Genomic DNA, 13,551 nt, shown 5'->3' on the forward strand with positions numbered 1-13,551 from the left:
GATTAGACCCTTCTTCCTCGGCTGGGGTCGTTTAGAGCCCTTTGAAATGGCATTTAACTGCATTTTGGAAGTTCAAACTTGGAGGCACCACACATATCCATTATATGGGGAGAAATCCTGAAATGTTTTCCTCAAAAAACAATTTCTTTATGACTGAAGAAAGAAAGACATGAACATCTTGGATGACAAGGGAGTGAGTACATTATCTGTTAATTTTTGTTCTGAAAGTAAACTAATCCTTTAAAGTGATTTCTGAAGGATGTGACACTGAGACAATGGCTGCTAAAACAATGGCTGTGCCATCAAAGAAATACATTATATTTTAAAATTTAGTGTATATAACTTTCTTCTTTTAGACTAAGGCAATCTCAACACCCATTTACTGCCATTATAAAGCTTGGAAGAGCCAGGACATTTTTTTAATATAACTCCAATTGTCTTTGTCTGAAAGAAAAAAATCATATAAACCTAGGAGGCTTGAGGGTGAGTTAATAATGGGGCAATTTTCATTTTTGGGTGAACTATCTCTTTAAGAAACCTGATCAACCACAAACGTTTGAAAGATAGCGTACATTCTGGTTCAGTGTAGCAATCTGGCTCTATTCATCCAGCCCATATAGACATGTCAGTAAGCGTGTGCTTAGGAGTTTTTGATTACTTACATGTTTGAAACAGTATGACTAACATCATGCTTACATTTAGATGATACATTTTATATGACCTTATTTAGAAGCAGAAAAAAATCGTGTTTATGCATGAGCGTATCTGTGTGTGACCTCACCAGTAAAACAGACTCACCTTGACAGAGACCTCTGGTAAATAGTGCGGATTTCGTAACTTGGTTGTTATGTAAAACCGGAAATCTGGAGCATATTCAATAGTGGAATCGCCCAGCCGGATGCAGACACTTCCACCCTGTTTAAAAGTCTGTTTCAGCAGCAGCGGCTCAAGTATGGGGTCCAGTTCTTCCCCAACATTCTCCAGCAACACTATAATACACAAGGGATGAATAATTACAGTTAAATCAAACCAAAAATTGCAACAAAATAAAAGACATAAAGCTGCAGAAGCATTTTCTTAACTACCCTCAACAAAAATAGTCAGGTAGTAGAAGTGAGAACTGAAGGAGTGCAGCAGATAAACAACAACAACAACAACAACAACAACAAAGAAATTAATAAATAAACTCAATGCAACTCCTAGGGGAGAACGGTAACAACACAATCCACATAAGACAGCTAAGCACTGGCCTGCCTATGCAAGCTGCCTTTCATCCCAGTGCAACACTGATGAGGAGGAGCTGAGGATGGAAGACACAGGCACCTAAGGACAGATTACTCGGCTCATTTGCGTGTCTCATGTTGCATTTTGGGTCCACCCCTGGGCCTTCGTTTGTGAGTGTAAAATTAGACGGAAATTTTGCTTTCAGGCTAAATGTGTAATGTACAAGAAGCAACTATGCTGCTCCAGGGAAAGAGACACAATGTGTGCATTTATCAACAGGTAACATTCACTGGTTTGGATCTGTGACGTGTGCCTGTTTTTCATGGTGGAGGGGGACCCCTGGGGAGAAATACTGGTATTGCACATGATTTTTGTTGTTTATTCCTTCATTTATTTTTAAGATTGATTTGATCAAACTGGAAAAATGGGTTTGATCTGAGCAGTAATATTAAAGGATTAGTTCACTTCCAGAACAAAAATTTACAGATAATGTACTCACCCCCTTGTCATCCAAGATGTTCATGTCTTTCTTTCTTCAGTCGATAAGAAATTATGTTTTTTAAAGAAAACATTTCAGGAATTATCTCCATATAGTGGACTTCAATGGTGCCCCGAAGTTTGAACTTCCAAAATGCAGTTTAAACGCAGCATCAAAGAGCTCTAAACGATTCCAGCAGAGGAAAAAGGGTCTTATCTATCGAAAGATTGGTTATTTTCGAAACTGTGCTGACCTAGATCACACAGACTATGCATGCGCATCTCAGAGGTGAGACAAGACAAGCATTTAAATTGTCAATTTGTTTTAGAAAACAACCGATTGTTTTGCTAGATAAGACCCTTCTTCCTCGACTGGGATCGTTTAGGGCCCTTTGATACTGCATTTTGGAAGTTCAAACTTTGGGGCACTGTTGATATCCACTACATAGCGATAATTCCTGAAATCCATAATTTCTTATCGACTGAAGAAAAAAAAGACATGAACATCTTGGATGACAAGGGGCTGAGTACATTATCTGTACATTTTTGTCCTGGAAGTGAACTAATCCTTTAAGAGTATTATGAAATTAAGCTTTATTTGTATTTTCCGAATACTGCTGTCATCATAAGTTTAAAAGTTGTCAGTGTTTCTTACCTGGAGTGCCAAATTGGATGCAGTTTTCTAATGTGCGTACAAAGTCAGCATCACTGAGCTTGATGACATGGAGACTGTTGGATTTCTCCATGTTCTTCAGCCACTTGTTGGCCTGGCCCTGAGGATCAATCATTAGGGGCCACCTCCTCGCATTACTGCAGACAACAAGAAAATCTCAAGAATCCTTCACAAACAAGAGCTTCCTGGCCATGACAAATCATCTCCATCATTTAAAATTTCTAATAGCTCAGGTCATGTATTCAGGAATACATGTTTTATATGTTTTAATTCTGCTCTTATGGTTTTCCTTTACCCAGTAAATCTTTTAAAAGTCACTACTATTGTTAAATAGTAGTATTTAATAACAGTGTGTCTAAAAGTTGGTTGTAATTCTGTATTAATCTGTTACAGCAATATAGTCATGCTAATAATTAATTATAATATATAATGTAAAATATATTTTTTGTTTTGTAACCAAAATCCAATGTTAAGTCAATGTCAAATTGACGTCAAATAGTGACATTATGGTTTCTTAAACCTTAATTTTTCCTTACAATTAAAACAACAAAAAAGTATTTCAAAATCTACTTCATAATATCATATCTAAAACAAGCTAAAGTCTAAAATGGTCAAACTTGAAGAAATATCGGCAAAAAACTCTCACGAGATGATGATGCCGTTGTCAACGGAGAAACTGTCTGAAGGGAGGCCAGCAATGGTCCAGCTGCGGATTTTCACCGGCTCACCCAAAGAATTCATCAGTGACATGTTTTTGGAGCAGGGAATTCCTCTTGTCTTACACATGTCAATCCACTCCTCTGTAGCTCGCTGTGTCAGAAACATACACATGGCTTTAAGAAGGACAACATGATCACAGCTGCTATAGACATTTTAATCTAGAAACTGATGGGCCTACTGAGAAATGTAGTTTTAATCCTATTTGAAGACACAGATCCATAGATTCAACCTCATCTGATAGTTTCAACCTAATACTGGTATTGTGTACAGTACTATTATCGTTCCGATATCTTTGTTTTCGGTTTAAATCTAATAAAGACTTACTGCACACAAAGGTAATAAGCTGTGTGTCATGTACCTGCACGAAAGCTTATATAAAAAGACCCTCTTCTGGGAGAAAAGATATTGCTTTCACAGAGGGGGAAATATTAAAGTTAAACTACTCCCTGTTCCCTGAGTGCTATTTCAAACTCACCACAGCAATACCTGCTATTGTACAAAGTGTTTTCACTGAGTTCATTCATTTTTTATGGACCCTGCTCTGTTGTTAAGAGTAACCAGCTGACAGGGGCAAATGTGTACAAATAATAGCTATAGAAGGATATCAAAAACACTGTAATATTGTTCCACCTGAGACGCATAAACTGTACTGAATATGAATATGAATTTCACTCATGTTGCAGTGCTTAGACTCAAATGTAATTGAAAACCAAAAGGCTCAAGGTTATGTGTTAAATGCACATCTGCCAGACAAACCCTCTCCCAGATGTCTTTCAATGTTCTACATTGCAAAATACTACCAATATTTTGCAACATTTAGCTATATCTTTTAACAAAAAATCTATAAAAATTTTACTATGAAATCAATGAGAAATAATTTTCTCACTTACAGTACAGTTTTGCAGCATTGTGTGATCTCACAAAAGGGAAATACACCTAAAGCCGGGTGCTTTCATTAATGTCAGACTATACGACAGTCAAGACGCATTAAAAGCAGGTGTGTGCAAGAAAACGGTGGCAATACTGCTGTATTTAAGAAGATGTAAGAAGTGTAAGCAGCAATACACACACTTACATGAAAGCAGTGGTGCAACCGGTATTTAACGCAGCAAAGGCAATAACATATCATAGGAATTCCATGAGTGGTGGCCGGAAGTGCCAGAGTTTATGGTGGTTAGAAGAAATCTCTATGGTTAATTCTGATCATGGCTTGTCTTGAAAAATAAAGACAATATGATATTCATCGTAGGAGAAGTCACACTGCAGGACTGTGCACCAAATCTTCTGACACTGGCGATAAAATTTGATCGCTACAGTCATTAATCAGCTGTCGGTCAAACTAACAATCAAAGACTACAGATTGAAGTCTAGGATTGGAGAAATCTTTTATGATTTGCAAAATTTATCTCAGTAAAGCTTTACATATTTTATGTTTAAATAAGCCAACAATTCAAACGACAAAATAAATAAACACAAGTCTATTTAAGAATAGTCTATTTAAGGAGTTAAAATGTATGTATATATGTGAATACAAACGTTTATTAAATTAGTTTCAGCTCAATAACTTTCCACTTTGAAAATAATTTTAATTAGCACCTCTTTTGAAATCTGAAGATATGAACAATGTGGCAGGAGAAATTGACTGTTTTATGTGTTGGCACACCTGTCTAAAACTGGAAGTAAAGGCACCCAGGTAGGCCACTATAGCAGCAGAGATGAGAATGTCTCCGGTGAGGTTGTTGTAGAGTTCACCTAAGTTGATGGCTGTTTCACTCCACCGGGTCTTCTCTCCTCCTAACCCACCAATGAGCTGCTCTGCACGCTCCAGCTTTTTACTGCACAAATCCACCTACAGAAAAAAAGGAAAATTTATTTCAAATAAATGCTGTTCTTTTGAACTTTAATTTACTTTAATTATCAGAGAATACTCAAATAAATGTATCACAGTTTACACATACAGTATATTGCAAAAGTGAGTATACCCCTCAAATTTCAGCAACCATTTTAGTATATCTTCTCAAGGGACAATTGACCTTATGCACGGAGCGTTCTTTAGAACTTCCGCATAAAGATAAGCCAGCTCGTAAACTTCCGATGAAGCTCATTTTATATGTGCTATATATTAGGTGGACACTCTTGAGACTGATCTAGTGCCTCGTTCTTATCAGAAACTGAGAAAAATTATAATTGCAATTATAAACAATGTTAGCGGCATGAACATTCAGTTTCATATTATTTAACAACAATTTAAATGCGGAGCCTGGCAATCCCATAACGTTACTTACCCTATATGCATAGTTGTACATTTAAATGCTGACAGCTAAACACTATCATAACGTGTTTAGGCTAACGTTAGCTAGCTATCATATTTCTCTTCAAGGACATTTTAATCGTATTCTTGATAATCACTAACTTGCCTTCGTAGTCATAAACACATTTTTAAAATCTTGCAATATTTCAAAGCCTTTATTATTTTCTAACTCCACAGCTGTGAAATAAAATGTATTTCAAGGACTCACTTTTCATTCATAAAAAGGGCATCGGAAAAAATGACTTTTCACGGAAAACAACGTCTATTTTTGGCTAAATTAATATGGAATTACCCCATATAGCCAATAGATGGCAGCAGAGGATTATTTATTATGCAGCTGTCTCCCTATATTTTTCAAGACGTCTTGCGTTCGATTTATTATAAAATACTAGTATAATAAATTGTAGTACTTTTACCTTTTACTTTTATAGTATAGCAAGTGCAGAAAGTCATTAAGCTCACACACAAACAGCCTATAAGGGTGAATTATGTAAATACTAATATATAGTTTACTACAAATACGTTAAATATTTATGGTAGGCTATAATAATTTAAAAAAATGCACTAATTATGAATCGATAGGAATTTGAAATATTTTCTTAAATTGAATAACTACATCTTTTAAGTTTTATCTTGAACTGTAAAATCTATCAAATAGCCTATATTTAACCAACACAAATTTGTTACTGCTGTAGTTTTGTTATCTGAATTAAGTCTGAATCATTTAAGCTCTTTTTTGACATCAGTTTGTCAGCTGTTTGGTCCGGTTATTACTGTCAATCATAGCAATGACTCGCGCATATTTAGCCGCGATTTACTCGCGATTTTTTTTTAAACTGGCATTTGTCATTCTTGAAACGGTATACATGGGCGTTTGGTCCTCTTAGACAAACAACACTTTTCTTCGATTGTGAATGGATTATGTAGAGAAAACGAACAAAGTGCGCTCATATTACGGCACAGTACAGTTGACCGGAAATGACTTAGCTGGCTTGAGTAAACAAGGAAGTAATTCGTGCATATGGTCAATACTATGGAAATAAAACTTAGATATATTTTAGAGTAGTCAATGTGCAGCTTGTATAGCAGTATAGATTTACTATCCTCTGAAAATTACTCATCATACAGTCATTATTGTCAAAATTGCTACCGTCGGCGCCGATAGCCCTGTGGGCAGCGCGTCGACATACAGCACCGTTGTGCTCCGTGCGTCCCGTGTTCGAATCCCAACTCGAGGACCTTTCCCGATCCCGCCCCCCATCTCCCTCCCACTTCGCTTCCTGTCATGTGTGATCTGTCCTATCATAAAGGCAAAAAGCCAAAAAAAAATAGCTGGCAATAAAAGCAAGTACACCCTAAGTGATAACAGCAGTATGTTGTTTAACCATGCAAAGCCACATGTCCTATTCATCTTGTTTATGTTTTTGTCTGTTTGACAGGACCATACCAAGTTGTGTATCTTGTATTAGAGCAGTTAAAATTTGGTGTTTTAAGTACAATTCTCTCATACTGACCGCTGGATGTTCAAAATGGCATCTCATGGCAAAGAACTGTCTGAGGATTTGAGATTTAGAATTGTTTCTCTCCACAAAGATGACCAAGGCTATTACAGTTACACTACAGTGGTCAGGGCCATACAGAGGTTTCCAAGATGGGTTCCATTCGGAACAGGCCTTGCAAGGGTCGATCAACGAAGTTGAGCACTCGTTCTGTGCGTCAGGTGCAAAACCTGGCTTCAAAAAACAGACGCATGAGTGTTGCCAGCATTGCTTTAAAGGTTGCAGAAGTAGAAGGTCAGCTTGTCAGTGCTCAGACCATGCGTTGCATAGGCGTCGTCCCAGACGGAAGCCACATCTGAAGCTGGCTCGCAAAAAAGCCCACAAACAGTTTGCTGAAGACAACCTGTCCAAGAGCATGACTTACTGGAACCATGTCCTGTGGTCTAATGAGACTATAAGATAAACTTGTTTGGCTCAGATGGTGTCCAGCATGTGTGGTGATGCCCTGGTGAGGAGTACCAAGAAAATTGTGTCTTGCCTACAGTCAAGAATGGTGGTGGTAGCATCATGGTCTGGGGCTGCATGAGTGCTGCTGGTACTGGGGAGCTGCAGTTTATTGAGGGAAACATGGATTCCATTATTACTGTACATTCTGAAGCAGAACATGATGCCTTCCCTTCAGAAACTAGCCCGAACGACAGTTTTCCAACATGATAACGACCCCAAACACACCACCAAGTTGACAACTGCCTTGATGAGGAACCTGAAGGTGAAGGTGATGGGATGGCCAAGTTTGTCTCCAGACCTGAACCCTATTAAGCACCTGTGGGGCATCCTCAAGCGGAAGGTGGTGAAGCAGCATGTTTCTAACATCCAGCTGCTTGTGATGTCATTATAGAGGAGATGGAAGAGGATCCCAGCAACAACCTGTGCAGCTCTGGTCAATTCCATGCCCAGGTTGATTAAGACAGTGCCAGATAACAATGGAGCTAACACAAAATATTGACACTTTGGACAAGTTCACTTAGGGTGTACTCTCTTTTTTCACATTGACTACTCTAAAATATATCCAAGTTTCATGTCTATAGTATTGTCTCTTGAGAAGATATACTAAAATGTGAAGGGTGTACAGTACTTACTTTTGTGAGATACTGTAAATATTAAGCAGCACAACACTGATAATAATAAGAAATGTTTCTTGAGCAAAAAAATCAGCATATTGGAATGATTTCTTGCCATGTGACACTGAAGACTGTAGTGAAAACTGATGACTGATGAAAATTCAGCTTTGCCATCACAAAAAAAATTACATTTAAAAATACATTTAAAAAGAAAAATGTTACTGAATGCAGCCTCATTGAGTATATGAGACTGCTTTTAAATAACTGTGTACATAACACATATTCCCTGTGTACAATACTGACTAAAGGCCAGTTCTAATTATGTCACCATTTTATGAGATAAAGCAGCATCATTTAGCAGCATAATTTAAAAACACGCTGAAACAGGTGTTGGCATCAAAGATACAGCAGGTTAACCCTTGTGCATTGTTTCAATTTACAACCTTTCGTTATGTTTCGTGGCTGAAAACAGCCACTACTTTAAACTGCTGTAAAAATGTATCAGATAAATATTTTTTTCAAATTTTTTTGCATAAATCTATTAATCAATCTCAGTCCTGCTCAAAAATACTAAATGTTTAAAAAAAATTCAGGATTTTAACTCTTTAATTGCCAAATTCCTAAATGATGTCACTGATTTTGGGAAAAAAAAAACACAAAATTACTCATTTTCAATATAAAAGGTAATTGTGGCCTGGATTTTTTTTTACCTTTTTAACAGTCTTGGACATGTGAAAGATTAGTGAGAACATTGGCTTTCATGCATTGTTAGTTTTGGCGCAGCATCAGATTTTCATTTTTTCTCCCTCATTTATTGTTTGTGGCTGTTTTTGCCCCATTGACTTCCATTATAACCACATTTTTTGATTGCAAAGCCATGACACCATATAATGCTGAATTCTTGATTTTTTGTGGTTTTTCCTGTTGGGAAGGGGTCAAATTTGTAAATTGTACTGTTGATTATCAGTTGGCCCCATTAACCCTTTAGATAGGCCTTTGCAAAAAAAAGCGTAGTTTTACATAGAGTTCTATGGAGTATAACGACATATTATAGTGTGCGTGTGTGTATGTGTGTGTGAGCGTGTGTGAGTGTGTGAAAGTGTGTGCGAGTGTATGAGAGTGTGTGTGAGTGTCTGTGAGTGTGAGAGAGACCTCTGTGCACCTTGATACACCTCAGAAAATCAAAAAAAGCACCTCAGCTCTCAGAACTATATGGTAAACAAATACATAAATATGCTTTCTTTATTTTTGTTTACTCCATGTCGTTCTGAGAGCTGAGGTGCTTATTTAGATTTTCTCAGGGGTATCAAGGTGCACAAAGGTCTCTCTCACACTTTCACACACTTTCATTCACTTTCACACACTCACACACGCTCACACACACATACACACACGCACACTATAATATGTCGTTATACTCCATAGAACTCTATGTAAAACTAAGCTTTTTGTTGCAGGGAGAAAAAAAGAAAATCGGATGCTGCGCCAAAACTAACAATGCATGAAAGCCAATCTTCTTACTAATCGTTCACATGTCCAAGACTGTTAAAAAGGTAAAAAAAAATCCAGGCCACAATTACCTTTTATATTTAAAATTAGTAATTTTGTGGGGTTTTTTTCCCCAAATTAGTGACATCATTTAGGAATTTGGCAATTAAAGAGATAAAATCCTGAATTTTTTTTAAACATTTAGTATTTTTGAGCAGGACTGAGGTTGATTAATAGATTTATGCCAAAAAAATTGAAAAAATATTTATCTGATACATTTTTACAGCAGTTTAAAGTAGTGGCTGTTTTCAGCCACGAAACATAACGAAAGGGTAGTAAATTTGCCCAAAGTGTACTGTTGAGTTTTTGAAAAATTTCAAAGCATTTTCCCAAAATATGTATCAAAATAAGATTAGTCACCAAAAATCATTCCATTTGCTTTAACAGAGAAAAAGTTGTGGCCAAATTAAGACTCAACAGCACCCCTCAGTGGACGAAAACGTCCCTAACAACACATAAGGGTTAAGTGTGGCTGTCATCTGTATTCGGAGATAATAAGCTATTCACACGGTTTAGAAAAGGACGCTCAGATATGACTGCATTTATATAAAACATTTGTGACCACAAATGAATGTTTACTACACAAACATCCTTCTAAATAAAGCATCTAATTGAATGTCTGATCCACTAGTGCAGGCCCTCTTTCATCATCACAGAAAAATGGATTTTTAAAACCCCAGTTTGGCACCAGAGAAACATTGTCTTTGTTTGAAATGACAGAGTGAGCCTGCACAGCTACTTGCAGAGAGTGATGGGAGTTCGGCGCTTAGGCACGAAGCTGACAGCACAATCACCGAACAATCCAAACATCTTATTCACTCCCTGTGATGGTACTTCACTAATTCTTTGTGACACCGGTGCATCCGGAAGCATGACACTTTATCCTCTTTGAGATGAATTCCTCCATAATTCTTGTTTTTTCAAACTCGTATCCCAAAGTGAGAAAACAATTTAAAAGAGACCGTTCCAGTGGAGCTTCAGGAAAAGCATAACAGGTTTGCCTTAGTGCATTCAAGTGCCTTGATTCTGGCCATGCTTGAGAGAGCATGGCATAAACAATTTCTAACCTCCAATAGGGAAAACAGACAACCTGATTTACAAACATGGAGAGAAGGGGGGGGGGGGGGGAAGAAGGAACATGAAAGGAAGTGAAATAGGGCAGAAAACGGCAGAAGGGCCTTGGTGATGCTTGGTTTACCCAAACACACGCTAAACTGACAGGCAGTCTCTACAGACAAATGAGAACACTGTGTGTGTATGCATGTGCCCCTGTGTGTTTTCTGTGTGGGTTTAGAAACAAAGGCTTCACTCTTCAAACTTCAAAGTTCGAACATAAAAATGATCTGAAGGAAAGTAAACAAAGAAGAAAAGGAAAACATTCCCTAAACTCCTCTTGATGTAAAAACACAAACTAAATTCCTAAATAAACAAACTTCCAGCAAAGAGCGGACATTCTAACCAGGTTGGGCTGCACTGGAGGAGGTTACAAAGAATGTCAACAAAAAATAGTTGAACATAGCGTAATAACGCAAGCCTTCAGGAAAAGTGACAAACCGTTGGTTGATTGCCAGAGTCTTGCATAGCCTCTTTTGTGACTACTGTCCTCTGCTTACCTGATTTTCAAGGTCAGCCTTTTTGTTCTTGTTGGCTTCCAGGGTCTCCTGAAGTTTGGCCAATTTGTCCTGGACCTCCTTCAAAGCAGCCTGTTTCTTCTGGAGGCTCTCCATGGCCACCTTCAGCTTCTCTTCTGCAAGTGCCAACTTCTCTTTCTTAGGGGCCACTACCTTTGCTACTCTGTGAAGAAAAAAAAAAGTTTACACCATGAAACAGCTCTTACTAAAACAGATTTTTACACCTTTAGTTTGTTAAGCTATAACTTACTTATCGTAGGAGTCCATGGCACAAACCCATTTACAGAGCCCCTCTGCAGCAGGGGAGGCTGTGCGGATCTTCTCCGGAACAAAGTCTGGGTTGGTAATGTATTTGTTGCGGATGACGCTCATGTAGCTGGCTGGAATATTGTCTTTATTGTACTCATGAAGGCTCTGGAGGAACTTCATATCTCCTAGCAGCTTTTTCGCCGGGGCCCAGAAGTCCTCCACCTTTTTGCCAGAGCCTGAGGGGTCTGGGATACGGTCTGGTTTTATGCCTTTTAGGATGCAGATGGCTTCCATTACCAGCTTGACACCAGCTGGAGGATTCTTCATGGATTTAACTAGAGTTATATCCTACAGAGGGTGACATAATATGGATTTATTGAATATTGGTGGTATGCAATAGTTTAAAAAGTGATTCTTATAAAAAGTGAAGTTTAAAAGTTTCTTTATAAATTAGGAAACTTTATGTAAAAAATGTGTCCTGCATTGTCATGTTTCCACTGAAACAGTGTATGTTTAAGTCTATTGGCTGAGATTGATTTGAACTAAACCCCTAAATTTATGATCAGGAAATATTCCTGTGTCCCCCTCTCTCATAGCTACAAGGTGTGAGTAGATAGTTTGCTTCATTTTGAGGTACAGTAAACGTGTTCAGAAGTCTAAAAAATCTGTGTGTAACTTTAAGGATTGTCACTACCGAACACCTTTTTTCTGCAATTAAGCACACTTTTTTACCATAACATTTAGTTTTTGTATGTATACAACTGTTCTAACTGTGCTAGCTAACCATGTTCTGATAAGCATCTTTGAGCTAGGTTCAAAAGTATCTAAAATTGTCATTACCAAAACATTTGATGGCATTTCGGTAGTGATATCGTTAGTTATCCCACAAAACTGTCACTACTATAATAAACTATAATTTTTTCGGTAGTGACAAAAGGGAACACATAATCCTTTATTTAGGTGAAATAAACTACATTTTAGTAGTTAGTAGTTTGCAATTTTTTTGTATATTAGTATGTTTTGGTAGTTTTTTTTTTAGTTTGCAAGTTAAATTTTTGTAATGTGAAGTGGTCGCTACCAAAGCATTACTGTCACTACTGAAAATGTGCAGTCAATACTGAAACATTGGATGTTTTGTCAAAAATAAAATTAAAAATACTGAATTATGAAGATGTTATGATAGTTTTTGGTTCAATGTATATTCAAACTAATGAATCCTTAACGTTGAAATCAGTATGATCAACTTCTAGCCTTTTACAAAGAAAAATTGGATCCAAAATACAACAAATCTCATAAATTACATTTGAAATATTGTTAAAATGTATTTTTACAATGTAGATGTAAACAAAATCGTAATAGCCCTTATAACCCTAATTTATAAATTGAATTATTATTACTGTGAGAGGACAAATATTCGGAAACTTTCTGAAATTACAAAATGAGAATTAACTGCACAATTACTAGAAATGTGTACCTTGGATATTATACACTTTTTTTCAAGACGTTTGCAAATCTGACATTGGACCAATTTTGTAGAATGGCCCATATATTTTTTTGTACATCCAACCGAAGTCAACGGTCACTAAAACAGTTTGGTTACCAATTTTTTGCAAAAATAATGTCATACGAGTTTTGGAATAACAAGAGACGGAGAAAATTAACTCATACTAGAGTGTGTTTCTTTGGCCAAATCCGAGAGCTCATTGTCGCTATAAACATTTTGTATGCAACATAAATAATAATTAGTCGGTTATAGTTTCTTCCCACCTGTGGGGTGAGCGTGTCCAAAGCAGCCAACGCAGATTCCAGAATGGGCACAGCAACTGCCAGATCGGCGTCACATTCATCTTTAATGGCCTTGGCAGCCATTGCCTGCTCATTAGCCTCTGCTTCATCCACACGGACCACCTTCTCTGTCTTGGACACCTCCACAGACTCTCGCTGGATGACTACCATCATCTCTTCTACCTCTTTACTGGCCACACGCAGCTGAGGCTGAAGGGCTTCCAGCTCTACCTGCATTGTAGACACCTGAGTGGCAGCCGATTCCAACTTCTCGAGACCAACCTCATAACGACTCTTTAGCTTCATGACCTCA

At 37.5% G+C, this 13,551-nt stretch overlaps 1 protein-coding gene across 1 annotated transcript in view; it reads right to left on the reverse strand.

Moving 5' to 3' along the window:
• The window catches only part of dnah7 (dynein, axonemal, heavy chain 7), a 96,923-nt gene that overhangs the window by 27,170 nt on the left and 56,202 nt on the right, over positions 1 to 13,551 (reverse strand). The window contains exons 43-49 of the mRNA XM_073845060.1: positions 13,221 to 13,551; positions 11,455 to 11,801; positions 11,187 to 11,367; positions 4,758 to 4,943; positions 3,021 to 3,184; positions 2,357 to 2,511; positions 799 to 989 (exon numbers count right to left, since the gene is read on the reverse strand). Of these exons, the coding sequence (XP_073701161.1) occupies positions 799 to 989; positions 2,357 to 2,511; positions 3,021 to 3,184; positions 4,758 to 4,943; positions 11,187 to 11,367; positions 11,455 to 11,801; positions 13,221 to 13,551 (1,555 nt within the window). The remainder of the gene's footprint in view (positions 1 to 798; positions 990 to 2,356; positions 2,512 to 3,020; positions 3,185 to 4,757; positions 4,944 to 11,186; positions 11,368 to 11,454; positions 11,802 to 13,220) is intronic.

The sequence above is a fragment of the Garra rufa genome, chromosome 8 (genome assembly GCF_049309525.1).
Source record: "Garra rufa chromosome 8, GarRuf1.0, whole genome shotgun sequence".
NCBI classification, from domain to species: Eukaryota; Metazoa; Chordata; class Actinopteri; order Cypriniformes; family Cyprinidae; genus Garra; species Garra rufa.